The 16,172-nt window shown below is 33.3% G+C and overlaps 2 protein-coding genes across 2 annotated transcripts in view; one reads left to right on the top strand and one right to left on the bottom strand.

Annotated features, from left to right (window-relative positions):
* Positions 1 to 5,429: 5,429 nt before the first annotated feature.
* On the top strand, positions 5,430 to 12,548 carry LOC116843677 (beta-alanine-activating enzyme). The gene is made up of 10 exons (XM_032814297.1): positions 5,430 to 5,599; positions 5,745 to 6,000; positions 6,110 to 6,568; positions 6,655 to 7,031; positions 7,856 to 7,944; positions 8,086 to 8,978; positions 9,050 to 9,198; positions 9,267 to 9,430; positions 10,687 to 10,950; positions 11,017 to 12,548. The coding sequence occupies exons 1-10, from the start codon at positions 5,587 to 5,589 to the stop codon at positions 11,404 to 11,406; spliced, it is 3,054 nt and encodes a 1,017-aa protein (XP_032670188.1). The 5' UTR covers positions 5,430 to 5,586; the 3' UTR covers positions 11,407 to 12,548.
* Positions 12,165 to 16,172, bottom strand: part of LOC116843678 (rab GDP dissociation inhibitor beta) — a 51,051-nt gene continuing 47,043 nt past the window's right edge. The window contains exons 4-5 of the mRNA XM_032814298.1: positions 15,581 to 15,763; positions 12,165 to 13,812 (exon numbers count right to left, since the gene is read on the bottom strand). Coding sequence (XP_032670189.1) covers positions 13,456 to 13,812; positions 15,581 to 15,763 — 540 coding nt within the window. The 3' untranslated portion in view covers positions 12,165 to 13,455. The remainder of the gene's footprint in view (positions 13,813 to 15,580; positions 15,764 to 16,172) is intronic.

Raw genomic sequence — 16,172 nt, 5'->3', positions numbered from 1 at the left:
ATTATTAATATAAATAATAAAATAAACAGAAAAAGTAAAGAAACCAGTGAATAATATATAATAATTATAATTTGTTAATAACATTTATTTACCTGGTAAGTTCACTGCCAAGGATATCTCCCTCCATCAATTTTCTTTCATCAAATTGTTTTTAAAATTACGATCTTGATGATTATATAAATGTGGATATGCTCTCACTGCATCAATGAGTAGTTCATCACTTTCTTTAAAGCTGTCGTTGTCAATTGTCGTTATTTCATAATTTTCTAATTCATTAAACATTGTATTACAATACTGATTATCAGGGTTGGAAGTAACGCGTTACTTGTAATGACGTTACTATTTCGTTACTTTTTTTTGGTACCGATTTGGTAACGCCGTTACTTTTTTGTATCAGTAACGAAAAAGTAATGGCGTTACATTTTCTTTAGTAACGAGTAACGAAATTCATCGTTACTTATATCGTTACTTTTTACTATGATGGCTTCTACAGAACGCGGCAATGCTTGCTACGTGATGAAAGTTTGCACATGATAAACAATTAATGTGCTGCTTTCCGTAAAGCCCATTCTACAATAAGCAATAAATCTTAAGTCATAATAAAATTGACCAACCATAGTCGACTATTATATAGAAGAATAATCCATTGTAATTGGTCAATTTTATTGCGACTTAAAATTTATTGCTTATTGTAGAAAGTCTCTAAAGCGTGATCTACAATGAGAACTTAAGCCATAAAATTTAAGCTTTAATCTCTAAGCCGTAAGAAATTATTTTTCTTATAATTGACTGTGATTGGTCAACTTCTTACGGCTTAGGATTTAAAGCTTAAATTTTATGGCTTAAGTTCTCATTGTAGACCACACTTAAAGGGCGTCACATACGAATTGAAATAACAGTAATGTAAGACGTACTGTAAGAACTGACCAATCACTTTGAGTATCGTCGAACCGTAAGGTCGCCATTTTTGTGAATACTCGATTGTAATTGGTCCATTTTTACGGTACGCTTACGTTACTGTTATGTCAATTCGTGTGCGGCGCCCTTAAAGCCCATTCTACATTAGTCGCAATCGCAAGATCGCAAGGAAATTGTACCAATCATAATTGATTATTCTTCGATCGCAAGAAGAACAATCGATTATGATTAGTCAATTTCTTTGCGACCTTGCGACTTGCGACTAATGTAGAATGGGTTTTATATCGTTATGCAATAATGTGTGCTTCCCGCTTAAATATCTTATATTTTGTCTTTATATATGTATAATTTATGTACTGTCTCTTCTACTATTCGTTTTATATGCCGATTTTAACTTTTCTTTTTTACAAAAGTAATGGAAAGTAAAGCGTCTTCTACAATGGCAGTAGGAGTAGTAGTAAGAAATAAGCAGTAAGTAAATAGACCAATCACAATCGATTATTTTTGAAACGTGAGAATGGAATTGGTCAATTTGCTTACTGCTTATTTCTTATTACTACTCCTACTGCCATTGTAGAAGACGCTTAACGATTTTTTTATCGTTACTTTTCAAATAACGGTAACGCGTTACTTTTTAGAATCAGTAACGAGTAACGGTAACGAGTTACTTTTTACCGCAAATAATAGTAACGGTAATGCGTTACTTTTAAAAAGTAACGTTCCCAACCCTGCTGATTATGATCACTCATTATTTCACTGTGACAGACGCAGTTGATGCAGGAGACATATACCTTTCTTAACTTGGCATCGAATTTTTGCGCAAATCCCATAAATTCTGATTGGCTGACAGAAGGACGTATACCGTAAGAATTTCATCCTTGTGATATTTTCGACGTTACGGTTAAGTTTTACTGACAAAAGTGGTGAGGATAGTGGCAACATCAGGATTGATCGATTTTCTTACGTTTACGGCTTACGGTGCTACGGAATTTTGTGTGTGATGGCCTTAAGAGTGCGTACGTCTCGATTTTGTGGACAAGCTCTTACATGCCATTAGAATTTATTGCTTGTTTTTCGTCAACTACAAAGGAGATATCGATGTGATTAAAAAATATTTATTTTTCCAAAGTTCATTCTATTGGAATTAGAAGTTTTTAAATGTAATATTAATACTGGAGCGTTAAGTAAAGCGTAGGAGAAAAACGCGTAGAAAAGTCAGAGTTTTTTTAATGAAATCGATATCTTTTAACTTCTAATTTATAATTACAAATCTCTAATTCCAATAAATTTCATTAGAAAAGTCGGTGTTTTTTGAGTGGCATCGATATCTTTTTTCTAGTTGCTGAGAAATAAACAATAAATGCTAGCGGCATATAAGAGCCTGCTCGCGACGTCGAGACGTACGTGCGCTCCCACGCTTTACCTAAAACAGTGGTATTATTCATACTATTATAAAATATTAATGCCAATAGAATAAACTGTTGAAAAGTCAGTGTTTTTTAAATGACATCAATATATTTTGTAGTTATCAAGAAATAAGCAATAAATACTAGCGGATGTAAGAACCTGCATATAATACTCAAATTAAAATTATTTTTTTTTCTTGTATCTAATAGCGTGTTCGACTAACCTTGGGTTAATCGCTTCGAGAGCGATTAATGATGTCATAAGTCTCTACTAGCCAATCATAAAGCTTATAAGTATTTGTTCGACCAATAAACGTAGGCTGAAAACCTAGAGTGTTAAGGGGACCCGATTGACCACGATACGATTGGACACAGATTGTAATGATTGGTTCGACCTAGTAATTCACTAGATAATTCTTTTCATCGGTTGGTTGTGTCCAATCGTACTGTGGTCAATCGGGACGCTCCCGTGGGTTAACCCAGAGCCAGTCGAACATACTATTAATCAATGTTCCCATGCAAATGATTCCTTAGTTACAATGACTAGAAAACGTAAACCTGAAAATTCTTCTGGAACGAGTAACGCGATGAGTCAATAGCTGAGCGAGATGTTTTTTTAACGATAAGATCGCCACTAACTTGTCTCTGTGTCAGTGATAGAAATTTTGGTCACGAGTAGCACGTACAGCACGGGATGGGATACATACACACTTACGCGACAGTGTCCGTGAAGCTCACGAACACTGTCGCGTGAGTGTGTGCGTATCCTCTTCCGTGCTAATACGTGCTGTTCGCGAACCAAAGTTTCTATCACTGCTCTGTGTCTACCGCTGCGATTGTTTCTCACCTGTTGTGAGACAAGAACAGATGATGATTGTCTGTCTTTGTCTAACATCAAGAATCGTGAACATTACTTCTTTATCTATTGAGACAATCCGTGCACATTGACTACGTATGTGCACAGTTGGTTAGAGGCGCTGTAAGCCATTTCAGCTTAAAGTCACTAAATATACAAGATGTCTCACACTCTCCTCTGGGCATTTTATGGGGACGTAGAATGGGTTGATGTAAACATAAAAGTCCTATACCGTTTTGCGAAATTCGCAATAATAGTCGAGATATTAATTAAAAAAGATCAAGGAAAAATGCATGCTGAATGGTAGAGAATGGACCGCTCGAGTCACAGCGCGGCCCAGTAATAAAGCGCGCGATGATTGGAAGACAATGCACCACTGCCTATTTTTATCTCGGCGCGGTGCGGCAAGACCTAGGAGCGCAGCGGTATAAGCGGTATGGCAGTGGTGCATTGTTTTCCAATCACCGCGCGCGACATCTGCGCGCTATATTACTAGGCCGCGCTGTGACTCGAGCGGCTCGTCCTCTATCATTCAGCGTGCGTTTTTCCTTAATCTTTTTTAATTAATATCTCGATTATTAATGCGAATTTCGTAAAACGGTATACGACTTTTATGTTCACATTAACCTATTCTACGTCCCCACAAAATGCCCGGCGGAGAGTGTGAGACACCCTGTATAAAACCGCAATTCATGGTTAAGCTAGCAACACACACTTTTGGCTGCGTTTAGATTCCCCACCCGGGTGTATTCTATTACTAGAAATGCTACAGCATATGTGACATATACTATAGTGTTTCTAGTAATACACACTAGAGTGCACCCGGATGAAGAATCTGAACGCACCCTTTCGTAACAGTAACCGTAAGACGTAACGTAACGTAAGAATTGACCAATCGAGTATTTACGATCGAGTATTCATAAAAATGGCGACCTTATGATTCGATGATTCTCAACATGATTAGTCAATTCTTATGTTACGTCTTAACGCCAAATCACACTAAAGCCTGTATCAGATTACGGATTAAGATTGAGATTGAATTAAAAACTAGCCAATCAGAGCAAAGTTCACCAAACTTGAGCTTAGTGAATTTTACTCTGATTGGCTAAATTTCAATTTAATCTCAATCCTAATCTAGTCTGATACGGGCTTAACGATTGGCAATAGATGATTGACCATTGAAGATTGGAACTTGACCAATTGAAACAAAACAAGCCAAGGCTGAAGCTTGTTGATTCGTTAAAATCTAATCTTTAATTGTCAATCGTCAATCGCCAATCGCTAGTGTGATTTGGCCTTTACGGTTACTGTTACGGAAAGTGTATGTGGCCAGCTTTAAGCTGGTGGCACATAGAAAAACTTAAACAGTAATGGCTCCTGCACACAAAATGCGGTAATGCTTGCCGCGCGGCGGAAGTTGGCGTAATAGCCAATCAATATGGTGCTTTCCGTAAAAGCTTCTAGCTCTTACGGAAAAACAACATATTGATTGGCTGTCACGCTGACTTCCGCCACGCGGCAAGCATTACCGCGTCCTGTGTGCAGGAATTATTAGAATAAAAATGGCCGCGTTCAGTAGAACAAGTGATCAGTAAGCGCTCAGTGTGCTCTTGCATCTGATTGGAGTATAGTTGGAGATCTAAAAGAATATGCCAAATCATATACAAGAGCTCCCTGAGCGCTTACTGATCACTTGTTCTACTGAACGCGGCCAATGATGTCGGAAGTGTACCTAGTGTAAACGTGTAACTTATAGCGAATTCGGTAGCTTGCACTAGTGCGCACTGAGTTCGCATTAAGGCTTGTTTACAGTACATTCTTATATTTAAGATCGTGTCTTAAATACATATTTAAAAACATTTTAACTAATAAAATGATTCGTACGGATGTTATACATCATATTATGGTTAAAAATATTTGAGAATTTATTTGAGAATTATTTAAGACAATCTTTAAATATAATAACATACTATGAACAAGCCTTAGTGCGCACTCAGTGCACACTAGTGCAAGCAACCGAATTCGCTATTATTTACAAATTAAGTGCAATTCTATGAAGTAGCTGTTGAGAAATAGCTGTTTATTATGTGTTACAAATGTTAAATGTTATACAAATAAAAAAAGTGATAAACATTATTGTTTTTTTCTACTTTACGCAATATATTCATACAAATATAGACGTTTTGAATCAACCGCGTGTGGCTGGAATAAACATGGCGGATAATTGCGGTACTTTATATATCTAGTGACTTTAATTTCAGCTGAAATCGGGATCAGCTAAAACCGGTCCATGGCCCCTCTCCTTCTTCTTTCTGCCTGTATACTATTCGGAGAGATATATATTTAATTATAAGAAAAAATTAATTTTTTGAAATGTAATGTTTGCAAGTGCATTATAAGTGTATCATGAGCTATGCAAGTAAGTGTATAATTAAAACTATTTGATTGTTATATATACACAAAATAAATTTAACTTATTGATTACATAAACAAAACTACATGACTATTTCAAATACATATGTTTTCATGTGTTTTCATTTATTAATATTTTCACATATCTTTAGTTAGCTACACTGAAAGGCTAAAGGTACAAGATAAAGATGATTGTTTATATACTTTATATGATATGTGCAATTGGATTGATCTTGAAAAACCAGCAATAGAGTATTATAATTTACAAGAAATTAAGATTATAAATTACAATGAACTACAAGCTGCAACGCAAGCAGTCTCTAATTGTTTGAAATGTATACAATTTCCTGAGTTTATCGGTATCAATTTTGATATCTTAGAATACTGCGTGCCTTCTTTAATGCTTGGGTAAGATTTTATTTTCTTTTAATTGATTAAAAATACTTTATTAGGTAAAATTTGTAATATTCTATTTATTGTGCATATTTATCTTGAATTTATCTCAATCTTTTGGCAGGATTCTTGATAATGGCAGTGCTTTTTTTAATGTTCCTTCGGATATGCAAACTTGTCAAGATATATTGATTGCTTTACATGTAAGATATATCTTCAGCAAATATGTGATATCCAACAGAGAAGTTGTATGCCAATTGAATATTCATGGGCAGTCTGTATACTTGACAAAATTGATACATGTCCCAGAAAATATTATTGGTAATAGAAAATGGCAACAATTTGCATATGCAATTGCTACTTCAGGATCAACTGGATTACCAAAAATTGTTAAAATTCCTCATTCCTGTATAGTACCTAATATTATAGACTTGAAGAGAATTCTTGATATGACAGAGTGTGATAAAATAGCCCAATTAACAAATTTTACTTTTGATCCATGTATTGTTGAAATTTTCTTAAGTCTTTCATGTGCTGCAACATTGTTCATGGTGTCAAAACAATTAAAGAATGAGGTAAACAGGTAAGTATTGTTTGAAGAATTCATTTTAGGAAAGAAAAAAAATAGAAGAAACCAAATAGTGCATAAAATGGAATTAAATGTTTTAGGCTCTTGGAAAAAATATACCATGCTCATGTAACAGTTCTTCAAATTACTCCTTCATTACTCTTTCATAAGTGGTCCACAGAATGTTTAAAGACAACAATATTTGATAAGGATTCTTACTTGAGAGTTCTTCTCTTAGGTGGAGAACCATTTCCTAATACTAAGTTACTTTCTAAAGCTAGTCATCCACAAAATAAGACACGATTGTTTAACATTTATGGTATAACTGAAGTATCATGTTGGTCCAGTGTTAATGAAGTTATTAGAAACAGTGACATAGATGAATCTTGTATTGGTGAACCTTTATCAGGAACTATGTTTCAACTCAAGAATGAGGATAACGAAATAGTAACTAGAGGCAGCGGCTTTCTTTATATTGGTTAGTTTTTAACAGGGTTGGGAAAGTTACTTTTTAAAAATAACTAGTTACAGTTACCTTTGCTGAAAATTTAACTAGGTACAGTTACAAGTTACTGGCTATGAAAAGTAACGAGTTACTTTTAAGTTACTTTCTTGAAATGATTGTAAATTATTATTGTAAACACAAAAATCTTATATTTTAAGCTTTACTAAAATGTACGAATTGAATTGTATAATTAATATCTATCACATTAATTAGTCTATCTACTTAACAAATTTCAAATTTGTACTTAATATAATAAAAATTTAATGATAATCTTGTAGAGGTAAAAGAATTTAATCACACACTACATAAATATGTTGATAAATTTCCCAGATAGCATAAAGAAAAAGAATTCAGTCATATATCACAAATTTTGAGTTTATTTTTAAATGCAAAAAGAATTCTTTTCACTGAACTAAACTTTGAAGAACTCTGTTTGCATCTGAAAATCTCAGAATTGGTGACATCACTGGATTTTTTAAAATTCTTTTTGAATTCTCTGTGTTATTTGGGTTATTAAATTAATATATGATTACTATACAATTTTAATTTTATTTTACATTCCCCAAGTAAGTATTATAAAAGTAACTGTTATAAAAGTTACAAATTACTAAAAATAAGTAACTATAAGTTAAATTATAGTTGAGAAAAAAGTAATTATAGTTACCAAAAAAATGTAATGTAACTGTAACTTCGTTACAAGTGACGAATTACTTTCCAACCCTGGCTTTTAACATTATAATTTTATATGTGAAATTTGTAAAGTTCAATTGTATAACTTCTATCTATTTTCAACATAGGAAGTTCTAGTAGAATTTGTATTATTGGAGATGAAATTGAAGACAACTTGTCTAAGCCAGTTTTTCGTGATACTGGTGATATTATTTCAGTAAGTTCTATTAATAAATTATATCTCGTGCAAAAATTTCTTTCAGTAAGGATCACTTTCAATCACTTTCAATGAGGATATATCATATTGATTTGTAATTTTATTTTTATTTTTTTTTTTTTTTTTTTTTTTTTTTTTTAGATAGATGACCATGGTAGGATGTTTTATAAAGGAAGACGAAATAATGTGGTAAAAAGATTTGGAAACAAGATAAATTTACGGGAACTCGAGAAGGTCGTAACAGAATTAAATTTTGTACGGAATTGTGCTGTGCTCTGGGACACAGAAAGCCACAAATTATATCTATGTTTATCTACGGCGAAAACTAAAGAATTTATCAACTTGAAGAATGACATAATATCGCATTTAAGGATATTACCAGCGATCTATAAACCTGATAAAATAATTATAGTGGAACAATTTGATTTTACTACTAGTGGAAAAATTTGTCTGTCGTCACTGAGAAAAGTGTGCAAAGACTCTGAAACGGAAGTTACCAGTGCAAATAATTTGCATGCTGATGTGGGTGAAATATTTCAAAATTTATGGAATCAGCATATAAAATCTAAAAATGTTGGTTTTTTAACGTCAGGAGGAACGTCAATAACAGCACTTCAGATCTCAAGTGCTGTTGTTGAGATGTTTAAAATGGAATTTCCCGAATTGATTGGTATGCTGCTAAAGGACGTTACGTTTACCAAGTGCGTTAATTATATCAGAACCACTTTAGCCAACCGAGATTGGAACGAGAACTTCAATCGATACATTGGCGTTTCTTATGATGACAAGATCCAAAATACCTTTAATACAGAAAAAGTCATGATAGAAAAGTCAGTTTTGAATAATTTTCCAATATTGACAAATCGAAATAATTCTTATCAATATAAATGCAGAGGAAGAATTGATGGCGATGTATCAATACAAGAACAAAACATTAAATTACTGTCGGCAAATATATCGAGCATTGAAGTAGTAGCAACTTATAATTTGCAGAAGTGCATTGATGCCTCGCCAACTGTGTATTGTTATTCCGCGTAGGTGGTTTAAAAATAATATCTTAATTGTATATATATCAGAGTTTTTGATAGTGTTTGCTAATTTTCAGATCAGAATTATTTGCAACAGTCGGTTCACATTCTGGGATTATATGTACAATTAATCTACTAGAAATAAATAGTAAACCGTATGAGTTCAAGTTACCAGACAGAATAGAAGCTTCTGTCTTAGTCTTAGCCGACTTTCATGGAATTGTAGGTAAGAGTCTCGAATCGTAGCGCAATTAAACGGTTGAGAAATGTCACTTTGAAAGCTTTTAATCGCAGGCTGTTACGATGGATATATCTATTGTATTCATTTGAAAACCGGCAAAGTAATTTGGAAGTTTCAAACGCAGGACATGGTGAAATGCACGGCGATAACGTGTATACAAAAGAGCAAGATATTTGTGGGTTCCTATGATCATCATGTATATTGCCTTTCAGTAAAGGTCTATATTAAGTATAATTATTGTTATTAAATTCACGAATCTCGTTGTACTGGAGGATCAGATTGCCTGAAAACCGTGCTTATTTTTTATGACTAACTTAATGAATATGTGAAAGTGTTATTTTGACGTGTATTTATACAACATATAAAGAGAAGAAAAATATAATTTTGATAATCAAATACTCAATATAAATGTATGGTACATGCAGTTAAAATATATTTCGTTTTTTTTTTTTCAAGGTCGTCATTTTGCAGTAGTATCTTGACTCTCGATGGTTCAATTAAGCTGAAATTTAGGTAGAAAATTTGCATAAGTTTATCGTTATTGGGTGAACCACTAATAGAAATTGAGTAAAAGTTAACAAAATTGCAAATATTTTAATGGAATATTATTAAAATTTTCAGTTTTTTTATAGTGAAAATTAATATTTTAAAATTAAATATTTTCACGAGTTTGTCAGGTTCACCCGTCGTCGATAATGACAAGCTTACGGAAATTTTCTACCTAAAATTCAGCATAATTGAACCACTGAGAGTTAAAATATTACTGCAAAATGATAACTTTGAAAAAAAAACCGAAATATATTTTAACTGCATGTACCATACACTTATATTGAGTATTTGTTCATCAAAATTATATTTTTCTTTTCTTTATATGTTGTATAAATAACATTTTTTCGCATATTCATTTAGTTCGTCATAAAAAATTGTGAAAAAACGAACGATTTTGCAATCTGACCCTCCAGTTCCCTTAAGATTTTTGGTCTCTGGCAAGAAAATGTATGCCCAAAATTCTTGCGAAATAAAAAGATGTACTCATAAAATGACACTTGCAATCGATCGAATACATTCATAAAATAGTCCGAATACTTTGCTTTCACTCTAATAATCAATAAACTACAGTAAAATTAACCTAGCATGCAATATTTTTAATGTTTTCACATGATTCTATTAGGTTAATTTATAGTTATATATTATAGTTTTTTAGTTATAATATATAGTTATATATTGATTATTAGAGCAAAAAGAAAGTGTTTGGACTATTTTACAGATTTGGTTGATTGATTGCAAATGTCATTTTGTGAACACATATATATATATACATACACACACACACACACATATATATTTTTTTAATTATCTTTTAAAGGGTTATTTGTGTCATAAGCATACATACCGCATACATACTAATTATAATATATTGTACTAATTATAAAATATAATATAAATTATGTATGTTCACACATTATTTTGCAGGATGGAACTCAAATATGGAAAAATAAAGTGAGTCAAGGTGGTATCTGTGCTACTGGCTGTTTGCATTTGCAATCTGCTTCTATTCTCTTCGGAACACTGGATAGCACTTGTCTGGCTTTGCGGCAATTTTCCGGGCAAGTTACATGGAAACGTAAATTACAAAACCCGATTTTCGTCGCACCCACTGTTCTCCAAACTGGACACGTTTTATTTTGCTCCGTAGCCGGAACGTTATATTGCTTCGATATCGAAACGGATTGTCAGGTAAATGTAAATTCTTCTCCGCTTTCTTAGTACTATGTTATACTGATATTGTTTTTGTTATTACAGATGTGGCGTTACGAGATATGCGGTAATTTATTTTCATATCCCGTGAGTACTCGCGTATCCACAAGCAACGCTGAACATGTTGTTCTAGCGAGTCACAATAAACATTTGTATTGCTTGGAAATGCCGCAAGCAATAATGAAAGAAAAAGAACCAAAATTAAAATACGCATTACAGTTTCATTCGTCTATTTTCGCGACTCCTTGGTGCCAGGATGAATACATGTTCGTGGCATGTACGGACGGCACGTTCCAAGTGTTCGATCTTTTGAACGGCAAATTACTCGCAACTAAACAACTTCCCGGTGAAACTTTCTCCTCGCCGGTTGTTCATAACGATCTAGCTGTTTTGGGATGTAGGGATAATAATCTTTACGTATTGAAGCTCAGTTGAAACGGATCAGCATTCTGTTTAATGCAAACAGATATATTATTAAAATTTTCGTTGAAGTTTCATATGGACGGAATTGCAAAGGACACGATTAATACAATATCGTTTATTCCATTCAGCTCTCGTGTTACAAGTATGGATAACGATAAAAGATATCCATCGTAGTTGACAGATGCGTGTACCCACTTTCCATCGGATTTTCATACGTAGTGCGAAGTTGCGTGTGCCCGTTGCGATATCCATCGAGAGTGCAAGTGAAATGTAAATATAAGTAAAATTACCGATTTGTTTCTTTTCCGAAGTAAAAAGAAAAAAAATTTAGGGCAATAATTAGTCAATCGATGTACACAGTATGAATAGTACGCACTTTTTTACTCGTCTTTCCTCCGCTCTCTCCTCCCCTTGTATCTTATCTGATAACGATATAATACAATATTAATAATAATATTAGAAATACGTCCGCGTTTTTATTATGCAAAAGAAATAATCCGGATCTTTTAAACTCACATGAAACAACAATACTTTAACGATTCAATTTTTTCATATTTATATATATGTGTACATATTTATATTTTATTTATATATATATTTATTTATATAGAGATCTATAATTATATATATATATATATATATATATATATATATATATATATATATATATATATATATTTTTTTTTATTTCTATAATGAATGCTTGGCCGCTCCAGATGATCCCCCTTTCGACGTTTCGATATCAATTTTCGATTCTGTCTCCTTTTTACTTTTTTTTTCTCTTAATACTTTTCGTCAATCCTGTCTCAGACGTGTACAAATATGAAATTTCACTAGCTCTAATTCCGTTGCGCTCATGTTGGAAATATCTACCCAGGCTACTGATACTCACGACTTGTTCGCTAAATCTTTCCTCAATAAAAGGATAAACGAATGTGCGATAGACGAAAGGAAGATAGTTACAATTATATACGCGAATATATATAAAGCTTTACATTGGAGTTTTAATTTTAGTCTAATTTTGGTATACGATCGATAAGCAACGGAAAGTTAACGAAACACCTCCGCCCGCGCGTCTCGGCGACTCATATAAAAGTATATTTATTATTCAATCGATTGTTTTTCTTCAAAGACAATAAATACAGTTCAGATAACCTAAATCTAACCGATACCCGTACATGGCCAACGTAAATTCCCATAATTCACAGTAGCTAAGCCTTTCCGGAAATATTTATAATCTAGGTGTGTACAGATGCTAATCTAGACAAATGTGGTACTTACATCGCTTGTGTTACTTGTATTATGAATCAATTGTCGGTTTAACGGTTTATTGTATTATTTTACGGCATACGGTGACTCGATCGTCGACCGACTGGTTAAGTTGCGGCATACTTGTAGGACTTCCTTTTTGTACAACTGAATTTGCCAATGTACGACGTTTCACCTATATTCTCATATATTTTGATACATTAAAATATGATACATTTATATTGTATACACGCAGTGACGGACGTCTCGATTACCTTCGTCTATTTTTTTTCTCTTTCTTTTTTTCGTTATTCTTGTTTGAACGCGTGTGTGGCAGATGGAATGTACATCTGGTGCAAAATATAAATTTATAAGAACTTCTCTAATCTTAATCTGTTAGTCGAATCCGATAGTTCGTTTTTCTGTGTTAAGTCTGGAGCTCTGTGCTTTTGAACGAGACTGCCAAAGGGTCCGCGAGAACAGCAGCAAGACGAGATTTAGGATAAATTGATCGACTGAAGAAAGGTAACTGAAGGTGACAAGAAGAAAAAAAAAAGAAAGAATTTAGCCAATTTTTGCCATCGTTTTTCACTTTCTGTCAAAGAGAATCTACATTTATAATTAGGCACAGGTCTGTTCGCAGCATGACTTGTTCCGTGGTATCTGCCTTGAGACATAATCGCTACCGACGTGGTCGGTATCCGTGTGTTGTATATCGAGCGATGTTTTCTTATTCCGAATACGCGAGAATTCGCAGGGCGCTCTCAATTCTCCTCCAAGTTGTGTGACAAAGTTGCACGCACCCAATTATGGTTACTGATCCTCGTCACCCAGCTCGTGCTTGACCTTATTGAAGTCAAACTCCTCGCCGGTAGCCCGCTTGAATATATCGAGCACGTCCAAGCAAGTGGTCTCAAAATGCGTAGTCGCATCGTAGCTAGTGGATATGAATATTTGGCTGTTGAGACCGTCGTCGACAGGCACCATGTAATCAGAGATGCTGACGAACTTCTGTCTTATCGGACCGAGTAAATCCAGACCGGGTTTGATCTCGGCTTCGGGATTTTTCGTCTCCACTGTGGTAGAGACCATGGCTATAAACCAACCTTTCGCCGCGACTTGATGAGTGTGAGACACGAGCGATACGTAGATGTCGGAATTGCGACCAACCTGAGAGAAAACAAAGTAAATTCTTATTATATCAACTCACTATATGTGCGTGTGCTTAAGGGTCTGCAAGAACCAAGAGCAAATCTTGACTTTGAAGGCTATGGTAAGAATGCAAAACATCGTTCTGTGTGCGCAATTATATGTCCATACGTGAATACTAATGCATTGCTCACGCAGACACGCAACAGCTACAAATTAGTTCATTACGTTAATTTTACGATTACACTTTCCGTAATACTTGTGTTGGTGTATTTTGCCTCGCCGACATTATATTTGTTCACCAAATTTTTTTGGCAACTTCTTGCATAAGTAGCAATGGTACTACAGAGCCCGATTTTGCATTTAGATCTTTGAAAGTTTGTAATAAATAAAAATATAGACAGTACCGCGTGCCAAATATTTATTAAAATAATTTATTTGATTTTTATTTCGACTTTCCAAAAAACGCTCTGTAGCATCCTATAGACGCTTCTCTTGATTACAAATATATCATAAATACAAGATGATTCTCTTCGTATTTTGATTAAAATAATCAAATATCTTTGTCTACTTCACGATTCTTCATAATGATTCCTGTAGACCCTTAATATCATAAGATATTTAATGAATTTTAATTTCATACATTTTTACACATTTTAATTAACACATTCAATGAAACCGATTAAATTATAAATGACTAATAACTGTAATGCTATTGTATCTCATTAATAATATAATTACTGTCTCATTAAGTATAATTAATTGTATATCAACACAATTTTTCACTAATCTAATAACTAATTACATGTTGGTCGTATAATCAATTTAAAATTGGTTATACAACCAACATAAAGTTAATGAAACGAGATGAAAGATACATTTATTTATCATATTTTTAGTTAATTCATTTAAATTATTAGTTAAGATTCTTGGTCCCTTGTCGCGGAACTCTTGATTAATGTCAAAAATGAGGAAATGCCCAAAATTCTTGTGAAATACGTTGAAATAAAAGGATACGTTTATGAAGTAATGTATCAAATCAATTAAACATATTTATAAATTACGAAAACTTTCCTTTTGTTCTAACAATCAGTAAATAATTAAATAATTAAAATTAACATAATATACAATTCTCCTATACTATTTCTACTTAACCTACATTTTCTCATGATTTTTGTCACGTTAATTTTGCGATTATTTGTCGATTGTTAGAGTAAAAGGAAAGTTTTCTAAATAGTTTACAAATTTACTCAATCACGACTGCAAATATTATTTGATGAACATATTTTACTTCAACATATATTATGTAATAATTTTGAGCGTGTATTTCTCACTTCTGATATCATTAATCATAGACGTAAGAATATATCGACAGAGCGAATTATCGTGGGGGTAAAGCCCAAGAGGTGAGGAGAATGATTGTATATATTGTATGGAGTTGAGGTACCAAGATGGCGACGGTCGCTGTTTTTATACACTGAAAATATATACAAACTCCGGCATTAACATGGCCGCGACAATGTAATCCTCTTGCCCCTTGGACTTCACAGCCCCTGGTCTATAATCGCACTTTTCGCTCCGTCCATGTATTCTTACGTTCATGTCATTAATTAACATGATCACAGCGAAGTCATAGGAACCTTAAGTTTTAATAGAAATAAATAAGATAGTTTAGAAAAGTTCTTTGTTGTGATTCTGAAAAGAGTAAACTCTCTTATGAATGATAAATTCACCGAGTTTATTTATACATCTTGAAATTTTATCTGAAGGAATCGTATTTTATTTGTACCTGCTTCTGAGGAATAATGATTTGCGTGGATAGCGCGTCGGCCGTATTTGGTATCGGATGATCCATGAGGCATATGCATCTTATTACCTGACCAACCTTCTTCACAAGATCAGGTACGTATGTAGGATCACAAAAAACTTGTTTGCATTGAGCTATTTCATCACCGGAACGAACACCTATCACCTGCGCAAAATGACAGCCAACTTTAATGGACTGAGGAATTTACAATTAAAGGATGTATATCCATATCTTAAAGATAAAAAAAATTACAGATTAAATTATATTGCATCTAAAAGTGACACAATTTGACAATGATTCAGAGCTTGGTTATTCCAAGTTTGGTTAAAATATATTTTTTACTTTTGCTGTTATGGAAATATTTGTTGCAGTTCTTAATAACAAAAAAAATAAGTAAAAAATAATGACAAGAATTTCATTTTTTATAAATATATACTTTAAGTATTCAAGATGATATATATCTAGTTTCATTGTGATTTAGAGTTTACTCCTGTAATTAATTCAAAATTTGTTAGAGAGAAAGAGAGAGAGAGAGAGAGAGAGAGAGAGAGAGAGAGAGAGAGAGAGAGAGAGA

The sequence above is a fragment of the Odontomachus brunneus genome, unplaced genomic scaffold (genome assembly GCF_010583005.1).
Source record: "Odontomachus brunneus isolate Ranch 3 - 2012 unplaced genomic scaffold, Obru_v1 Obru_scaffold_034, whole genome shotgun sequence".
Lineage (NCBI taxonomy): Eukaryota > Metazoa > Arthropoda > Insecta > Hymenoptera > Formicidae > Odontomachus > Odontomachus brunneus.
Note: the sequence above shows the minus strand (reverse complement) of the source record. Positions and strands in the feature narration are given on the sequence as shown.

Coding starts and splice junctions, on each gene's coding strand:
- LOC116843677 (XM_032814297.1), top strand. Junction 8,979..9,049: donor ACTGTGTATTGTTATTCCGC/GTAGGTGGTTTA, acceptor GCTAATTTTCAG/ATCAGAATTATTTGCAACAG. Junction 10,951..11,016: donor ATATCGAAACGGATTGTCAG/GTAAATGTAAAT, acceptor TTGTTATTACAG/ATGTGGCGTTACGAGATATG.